Source organism: Fulmarus glacialis, unplaced genomic scaffold, assembly GCF_000690835.1.
Source record: "Fulmarus glacialis isolate BGI_N327 unplaced genomic scaffold, ASM69083v1 scaffold47556, whole genome shotgun sequence".
NCBI classification, from domain to species: domain Eukaryota; kingdom Metazoa; phylum Chordata; class Aves; order Procellariiformes; family Procellariidae; genus Fulmarus; species Fulmarus glacialis.
The window spans coordinates 1-10,006 of NW_009218394.1; the positions used below are offsets into that span (position 1 = coordinate 1).

General features: G+C 40.2%; 1 protein-coding gene across 1 annotated transcript; it reads right to left on the minus strand.

Annotated features, from left to right (window-relative positions):
• Window positions 1-6,270: 6,270 nt before the first annotated feature.
• Window positions 6,271-9,332, minus strand: POLR2M (polymerase (RNA) II (DNA directed) polypeptide M; the record flags this gene model as incomplete). Its single annotated transcript, XM_009580030.1, has 3 exons — window positions 6,271-6,753; window positions 7,739-7,961; window positions 8,637-9,332. Coding segments are annotated over 3 exons (1,057 nt in total), but the record flags the coding sequence as incomplete, so codon positions are not given.
• Between the last annotated feature and the right edge of the window lie 674 nt (window positions 9,333-10,006).

A 10,006-nucleotide genomic window follows, 5' to 3' on the forward strand; every position in this document is an offset into this window, starting at 1 on the left:
ATACACACACACACACCCACACACCTGTTGCCCAAAACCAGTTGGTTCATTTGGTTTGTAGGCAAATTCTGGAAGATTTATTTTTAGAGATTTGTAAGAAAACAGAAGAAAATCAATGCTAATTCAATATAAATAGAAGTAGAGATATAAGATGGCTGGAGAAAATAGTGCCAATGCCATTTCACGTTTTCACGTTAGTACCCGGGTACTAACACCGGGTTCCTCTCTTGGTGAGGAATGTTACCTATTTTAGTTCTAATCAATCAGTAAGAGACGGACACCTTGCTACTTCAGTGGATAATGGTCTAAATGACTTGGAAATATAAGTCTCATTGATTATGTAATTTACTTCTCTCCCTACACCGTCAGTTTGGGAAGGCATATCCACCTACCATACAAAGCCCTAAGAGCTTTCAGCCTTGCCGAGAGTCATTCTCCTTCACTGAGATCTTCTACAAATGGTGTCATTGCACCTCCAGATTCAGTTGTGATTCTGTGTGTGCAGTAAAAAATCCCACAGCTTCTGGCAGAATCGCAAGTTTTGTCACGGAATTTGTGCTCATTGCAGCACAGGTTGCATGCAACCTGCATGCACTGGGAGGGCAGTGCAGATGATGGCTTCAATTCAGAGATAGATGCAGGAGATCATGTGCTGTTACAACTAAAGCTACAGTACTCCCACCACTGTCTGACTAATCTCTCAGTAAATTAAATGTATATGTTACTAGCATCAAGTAACAGTTGAGAAAACATTTTTTCAGGAAAAAAAACAACAGAAGAAAAACATGGACAGAAATTTTGCAACTGAAATTTCCTATCAAGTGCTCAGCTTCAGAGACTTGGCAAAACCTTGGACTGCAACTACTTGCCACGTTATATCATTGCCTTGATCTAATAAGCAACTACATTAATACCAGCTGTGTGGATAGAGGGAGGAAACATAAATATGTTCATTAAGCATTATGGCCCCACTTATCTCCCTCATGACTTCAGTGGAGATGTGCCAATTTGTGCATGACGCAATTATAGTCCCCAATATCAAACCTGAAAGAAAAGCAATGAGGGTGTCAGGACAAATTCTTACAAATCTCCATTATACTTACTGCTGGAGGACACATTCACTCATATTTGGATGATTAAAAGTCAAATACTTAATTCAATGATTCTAGCAAGTTGAAAATCAATTTGCTTCCCACACACATTTCACTGTGCTCATTTGTGTCGTCTCCTCACATTCAGTAATTGGTTCACAACTCTTATTCACAAATTCCCTCTCACACAGAGATTAAACAAATCACAGAGCCAATATCCCAGTTCAACAGAGCACTTGCACATAAATGTTCCTAGAGGAATCAAGCTTTGACTTCAGTACATGCTTTCACGCTTCACCAAATCAAGGGCCAATTTAATAAAATCTTAATAACCAAATGATCGAAACAGTTGCTTTAAACAAAAGATGACTAAATGCCTCTAAAGCTTTGCCTACATATGGAATAATAATTACAGCATTTACAAAGGAGTCAAATGGAGTTAAGTACTCATATCCCATGAAAAGTAAATGTGAGTGTAAAATGTTTGGACTACAGTAGGCTAACATTTGCCTGCCATAATATCAGCAGTGACACAGCACCGCAGAAGTATGAGAATAAAACACAATCATTAGCTTAGTGAAAAAGAAAAAAATACCACAGCAAAATAAATGTTGTTTTCACACAGCTGTCTTTTCTACTTCCCTTTCCCTCCCAGAACGTGGGAGTTCACAACCTAAAAACAAACATTAGGAAACCAGGAAATCTCAGTGGTGATCTCCACACATACCACCCTAAGAGCAGTGGACTTGCAACAAAACATGAACCCACAAACTCAGGAAAAATACAGTTCAGTCAGCACCTCCCTGGAACAAGACCACACCATGCAAGACCTACTCCCTGAAAAATTTGTCCTTACAAGACACTTTGGAGAAATTACGCTTCCTTCTTATACTGCTCTGAAAAAGAAGCAAGGCTGGCAAAGCAGAGAAAAGCCACCTTTCCCTAAAGGGTAGGACACAGCTTCTTCCAACGCAGGACTCCCATTCCCTGTCCCCTTTATGCCATTCATTTGATATAAAAGGCCAAGAATTCATTGCAATTCCCCTGGCCCAAGGATACTCCTTGCAGGCACTAACTTGCTAAAGGCAGATGATAAGCCAAATACCACTCAAATTAGGCCAAAAATGTTCTGAACAGGGTCCCACTACAGATCATTTTCACTGGCAAAACCCAGCATGGTACACAACTGAGATTACAGTCAGTCTCTTGGATCCAGGGAACTGGCTCTGCAATGGAGCTGCACAAAACAACCAGCGAGCCAGATCTCCACCTACAACTCAGGCTAGTCAGGTTCTACCTCCTCCGCGAGACTGCTAAAGGCTGCCAGTTTGTGGTGTGTCTGCGATACGGGAATTGTCTGCAAGTTCCATACAGAAACCCCCAAACTACTGCCCAGGGGCTGCTCATGGAGCATGACCAGCGTTTGCCATGGCTTCCCACTCAGTTTCAATTCATCAGTCTGTAGCATCTGGATATTCTTTTCCTTGACTCCTGATACTGCATCCCTGTGACGGGTTCAGAAATTCCACAGCACAGAGCCTGGTTTTCAAATTCTCTCAATTTGCAGGCCCCATTTCCTCCACACAGGAACTTGCAGCTTACTGCCACTGACTTTTTTTTTGATCGCATGGCCCTTAGAAGCAGTCCACAAGCCATCAGACAGAAAAATACTAACAGAACTGCTGACCTGTGAGCTAGGTCTAACTCTAAAATCCAGGAAAAACTTCTGCATCTTTTCTACCCTTAGTTACTCTTATATACCCCCAAAACAATTAAGTACAGCAGCATTTAGGTCTTTCTTCTTTCAAATGTTATTTCCCAAATACCTAACATAAATTTTTAGGCTGCTAAATCCTCTAGATCATGTTATCACCACAGCTGGCAAACCAGATTGCATGTTCTCTCCCTTGGGAAAGGTTACAGCTGTGAACAGAAACTCTGTTAGAGCCAAAAGGTGCTTTTCTTCTGTGCAGTTTGGGGATCAGGTACTCCTAACAATGCAAAAATTAAGGGACTACAGCTGCACAGATACCTGCTATAGCTCTCAGTCTTGCAGCACACCATTTAAGCTCTGTCTCTGTGCCATCTTTCAGACCTGCACAATTGCCCAGCTTTAGGTCTTATAGATCTTTTCTCATCCATTTGCATTCCCAAAAGTTTTCTTTATGTTTCCTAACATCATCTCCAGTGTTCTCCTTGTGGCGCACTGAAGCAAAAGGTTCCGGTTTTCCCCAAAATGCAACTGCAAACTTCACATGGTCAAAACATGAGGAACCTCAGAAACACATTTTCAATTCTTTATTTGCTACTGGGTTAACAGCCCACTCCAATAAAACAGTCCACTCCCAAAAAAGAGAGCAAGCTCCTCAATTCTCAGTGTACATTTTGAAATGTTCTGGAACTGGACAATGGTGAAATACACAACAGCAATACCATACTTGATCAGAAACTTAACTCAATATGACTAAACCATTTCAAGATTCATCCTCTTATTCTCTAAACTTTTACAAACTTCTGGATTGCACATCCCCCTTAACACAGGGCTCTCTTTATACCTGACTCTTTGCTTTCTTATCACTCACAAAATCTTAATTCAAAGTACATACTTGTGCTCTGAATTTAGGACCAAAAAACCCCATGAAAGCTTCCAGGTTTTGCAGTAATACAAACCCTTTAGCAATAACTTAAAATTCATACCTTAAGCTTGGTTTTGTATTCACGCAGCACACTCTTCCACAAGGACTCCCCCAGCACTGTGCTGAACAGCTGCTAATTGTATAACAAATATATAATGCACTTCACCTGTTACTATAGTGATTTTTTTTTTTCCTTAAGTGTGAAGTTTGTCCATTCAAGGGATCCACTTTGGCAAAGTCCCAACATGTTGAATGCTATCAAAATACAGATTAAGATAACTGCCTCTGCTTCACAAAGTTTAGAGAGCAAAAGTAAACCTTAAAAGCACAAGGAAAGAGCGTAATTTTAGTTAGCATAAGAGAGTGGTCAGCAGAAGCCTATGTTGAGCAAGATTTCAGTAACCTAGACAACAAATTCTTAACTGTGTAGCTTTGTGTAAATTCCTTTAGCACAGAAAAGCCAGCATGGAAAAACCACACACAGTAACTTAAAAGGTGTGACAGCACAGTCAATACAGGCACAAGGGTGATGATCTTAATGAGGGGGAGAGATGCAAACAGGCCTGGAAGTGGTAACTTGTGCTTCATGCAACAGCAAAGGGAAAGCAAATACACTTCTGAGGCCTCTTGTCCTTAATCAGTACAACAGACTGAAATAATGGGAGGACTGATGACAAGACCCAGCTGGACGAGCAGGTGGTAGCATGGACAATGGTCATCTGAGAGATGAACTGCATCCACAAGAGAAGAGCACTGCACTGGCCTGTGGAGCCAGAGCCACGCTGAAGGAAGACACTGAGGGCAGAAATACATACAACTGAGGGATCAGATAGGTCATCAACATGGATGCTGAGGGATGAATGTGAATGACTGAAAATGTGCCAAAATAGTGCCGACAAAAACAAAGTGGTGGCGAGAAGCTGGGAGGATGAAGCAGAAGCACAAAACCCCCCAAAAAACAAAACCAACAACAACAAAAAAACCAAACCAAAACAAACAAACAGGATAAAGTGATAAAAAGGAGGCTATAAGGCCTGGAAGTGGCAAACACCTCCACAGTCTGAAACCACAATAGGAAATAAGAAAGGAAAGCCTCAGTAGGAGGGCAGCTGCAGCAAAAACACAAAGACATACAGGTCTCTGCAAGATATTCAAGTGACTGAGGTATGTAGAAGGTTCCCAGGTGCACAGCTGGTATTTAGATGGAGTTACAGAAAGCAAGAGAAGATAGCAATAGCAGAAGGATGTGTAATGTGGCAGAAGTTAAATGCAGATACAGGAAGCGATATGTCATATGAAAGGGAATGGGTGATGCAGGGATGCAGAATATGAATTTGCTTTAGCAACAGGAGAGAAGTCTTATGAGGAAAAGGGAAGAGCAGACAGCTGATGAGAAGCCAATGAACAATAAGAACAAGACACCTGTGAGAGAAAAGGGTACAGGAAAGAGGCATCACAGATGAGCAACAGATGACCTAGTCAAAAAATACCACATATTAGCTTAGCAGCCGTTCCACCTGTCAAACTGCATTGCCAGGGTATGGACTGTACCACAAGGACTGCCTGGGAGAGCTTGTGGAGCATTTGGGAGAGAGTTACTGCCTGCTAGTAAAGTGCTGTATGCACTCAAGAAGTGGCAGAGACTTTCATCCCCCATTTCTAGATGACATCGTGCAGCTTTTTGAATGACTCACATCTGGAGCACCCTTGGTTTGCAGAGACACCATTCCTGCAGGAATATGTACACATCCAGGGAGAGCCTTGCGCACACAGCTGCCCCTGCACACACTGCTGCTGCTGCAGCATCTCGGAAAACAGGTGTTGCCAGGCTATACAGGGAATCTCTGAGGTTTGTTTTTCAGAACTGAAGTCATACTAGGGCTGGAATATCCTAGTCAACAGTGGAGTATCATTGTGAAATACTTCTCCTTATCTTTCAAAATTCATATTAAAAGGCAGAAAATGTTATTGTAAGGAAGAAATTTTTTTTTCTTCCAAGAACAGCTAAAACTGCAAAATACACAGAACATTTTCTCCAAGAAAACCACAGGGTGGATCTCTCAATTTACAGTATCAGACTATGAAAAAATAGTATTCCAAAGTATGAAAACAGTGTACAAAAATACAGAAAAACACCAAGATCTTTAATAAAAATATTAAAGCCTTCAGATTAACTTGATCTCTTGATGTGCTTTGCAGTAATCACCAAAAATGAAACAGCAGAGTCCCTTAAAGCCCAAAGAGAATTTGAGTTTGAGTTACAAAATAACTTGAAATTCTTAACCTGTTTATTACAACATAAGGGCAGAAAGTGTTATTTTAAGGTGCGGGCACAGAAACAAGTTCTCATGTGATAAGAAGCTAACTTACAGCCTAACTATCACATATTCATTGTAGCTGTCCGGGCATGTATTTTCACCATACGGTAAAAGATAATCTTAAATAGATAAAAGAAATATCTCACATTTATACATGACAAGAGCTTTCATACACGTGAGCCGTTCACAGGCACCTTAGCTTACTTTATGGACACGTGCGCCGATGCTCTTTGCAATCACATTTCTGCACAGAAGAAACCTTCTCTTGTAGATGACTCACCATAGCCTGCAAAAGTGTATTAAAGAGCTCACTTTGCTGTAGCTGAAAACTATGAGGCATTCCAAAAGGATTAACTGCCCCAAGTGCTCAAAACAGTCCCCAAATAACACTGGGGTTACCACTTAATAGCACTTTTATCTATGAGGTTTATATTGAACCCTTCCCGTAGGTGTTAAAATTTTAATAAAAAACTGACTAGATCAAGCATTCTCAATATCCAGGTTTGGGTTTTAAGAAGTACTGCATAAAGATCAGTTACGTGGCTCATCCTCAGACATCCCTTCTTGAATTCAGTCCTCTGCTGAAAAATAATCTTCATCTCTCACTTCTCTGTATTGCATTGAGGCCTCCCCCTCTGGTTCAAACCTGAGCATTTTTATATTCAATCTCTCTGCAAGCTTCTGTGCTGCAAGCTTGGCTTGCATTTCCTATATAAAAGAAAAAAAAAAAAAAAAAAAAGACACAAGTTAGAAAAAGTATTAATTTGTCATTTTTATCCTGGTAATGAGAAAACTAATATACTGAAGCATAAACTTAACTTAATAATATTAGTAGTTCCAGAGTGGGCTTAATTAAAAGTTTTAGTAACTAGCAAAGAAATTTCAGGTTTCTTTTCACACTTAAAGATAACTGTGCTATTAATATTTGAAGATGCTTTTACAAGACTTGAAATTCCCCTGTGGCAGTCCTCACCTGTGATACACTAATGTGAGCTTTAACAGAACAACATCAGTCCACATAAGAGAGCAGCTATGCACAGTAAACATGTAGCAATAGCAATGCTTGTCATTCAGCAAAAACGTGTCTCCATTTTCCAAATACCTTACCTCCCTTAAAGTGCCAAGATGACTAAATTAGCAAGTGCTTTTAAAACAATAAGCAAGCAACAAACACTTTTACAATAGTGTCTAATTTAAACATTAGCTTGGCACTACCTGGCAAGTCAAAATCAAAATCCATTACAACAGAATTTGAAGAACCTCAGAACTCGGATTCTTCAGGCACAGCATAAATAAAGGCAAACGCAGATACTTGCATATTTTAAGAATAACAAATACTGCTAGGCCTTCATTTATGCAAGGGCCAAAAACTCTTTAAAGACTAACAGGCAAGGTATAAATTTAAATTTCTAGTCAGAGGTGAAGTGAATGCAATGAGGTTAGCATATCAACACATGAAGAATAACATTAGATTTTGTTTAATGCAGGAATAACAGTTTCAGAAGGGATTAATACATTACTAAATTATACCATTAAAAGAATCAAATACAAGAAAAAGTGCCTTTCCTCAAAGTCTACCCATCTCAATTTCATCATCAAATTCATCAGTATGAAAAGATCCCTTTATGCTTTCTTTTTTTAGGAGTGATCCCAATTATATAATTACTTTTCAGACCAAATTTTAAATTCGTACCTCATAAACTTCTTTCTGCTGTATCTGAATTGCTATGGATTCCTCTATGGATAACAGCTTAGCAGGAGAATGGTGAAGCGGTGGCAGCCGAGCTGCTGTGATGTCATTCAAATGTTTCTTATCTCTAAGTCGTCTTTCTTCAGCAGTAATTGGAGAGCCAAATCCCCCAGGTGATTGACTGGATGAGGAACCATGCGATGATCCACTTTGCTCTCCTGATAATCTGGAAGAGGTAAAACATAAAAATTGTGACCCAAATTTGCAGCACAGGTTGAACAACTTCAGTTCCAAAACTTGTTACTTTCAACATGTAAGAGTTGAAAGTAAATCTGAAGTGTTATGACACCATAAACAAATAAAAAATAAGCAGCACTCAGAAAAACGAAAAAGATTTCTCTGCAGAGAGACAATATTACAAGTTACTCCTGATAGTGAACAAAAAAGGTACGCCAATTAATTAGTAAGCATGAAATAGCAATGCTTTGGGAGTCACACAAAATATAAACTGCTACTGCTACCAGTACAGTTAATGTGAATTGTAATTTCTCTAGAGATGCAGGAAAAGCAAAAGGCTACCTGCTATTAAAGTTCTACAAGTTCTAGAATCAATCCACAAGAAAGTTTTGCCAATTGTTTAATAGTTTTGTAGCTTAAGCTATGAAACTCTATGAAGATTCGTGACAACTGTTTCAAATGGGTACAATTAGACCACTGCTCAATATTGAGCTTCTGTGGCACTTAGTGCTAAAGAGCCAACATATTAATCTCGCATGTCATAGAACTTTAAATCTCTTTAATCACCACAGGAAAATAAACCCACCATGCTTGTTCTGTACCGTTTCCAATTTTATACAAGTCAATTATTTCACATAAGGTTTTTCTATTCCATAATACTTACACATTTGTTTTAAATTTGCTTTTTTTTATGACTGGGTTCTTGGCTCTAGACTCTAGAACTTCAATATAATGTGGTGTCTTGGGGTGCAGGCTTCCAAAGATATTGCCCTTATGTTTAGCCACATTCTGCTCTTTTTCCAATACTTTTTCACTATTATCCCCATCTACAATTGTAACTTTTTGAAAGGCATCAACCAACGTGTCTTTACTGTTGTCCAAAGCACCTGTACTTTCTGTACCATCCTCAGTATTGCTCTGAGATACCTGCTGATCATTTTTCAGATGACTGCTCATGGCTGACTCGGAGACGACGTCACAAAAAAGATTCTGATCTTTTGTAACAGTCTTGTCTTTACCATTTTTCTTCTGAGTCCTTTGATTTTCCAGAGCTGTATTTGTGGCATTTTGCTCAATACATTCTGCCTCCCGCCTTTGGGAAAAAATCTCAGAAACTTCTTCAATATTAGAGTTTTCAGTAAAGACTGAGGAATCTTCACGGTTTAGTGTGTCCTCGTTTAGGATAACTTGCTGTTTGCTTGTATTAATCTCCTCCTGTTTCACCTGAAACTCCAACCTGACAGCAGATAACAGCTCAGCCGTCCTTGCTAATTCTTCCTCTTGTAAAATAGCAAGCGTCAGCTTTTCAGCAAAATCAGAGATCTTCTTACCCTTATCTGGAAGCCTAGCAATGAATTTCCTAAGACCAAAAAAAAAAAAAAAATCATTTAACAGGGTATGAACAATCCTATTTCAATCTAATATACAGAACTGTTTTATTAGAATAGTTAACGTGACAGGTTTCTCATTCTAACATTAAGTTTTCTTATTTACATACTAGATTTCTGGAAAGTGGTAAGATGCAAGGCACTTGCAGCCTCAGATGTATACTGTGATAAAGCAACTATTGCATTTTTTTCTGCTCGAAGATGTAACTGCTGCTCTGAACAGTGCAGTATGCAAACATCGTTCAGTACTTTGATCAAACTGGAGCACACAGATTTTTCTGTCCATGTTCCCAGAAACAACCATACAGTCGTTACGATGAATGCCCGCAGGCTGTGGAACCACACAGACGGTACAATTTGAACGATATCCCCCGGCTGCGATCTTGACAGCCCAGGGCAAGGCGCTGCGCGGTTCCACAGCCTAACGCAGCGACAGAGAAGCTACAGAGAGGCCGGGCGGGGACAGGGCCCCAGGGGAAGCGCTGAGGAGCGGCAGCCGCGCGCCCCGCAGGGAGCCCCGCATCTCCAGAGAGCGCTGCTGCCGCGGCAAAAGCTGGACGCCCCCGCGAGGTACACGCAGCTTCATCAGCCCCCGAAAGGAGTTAAACAAGAGGAAGAGGTTTGGCGGCTGCCGCCTACAAGGGGA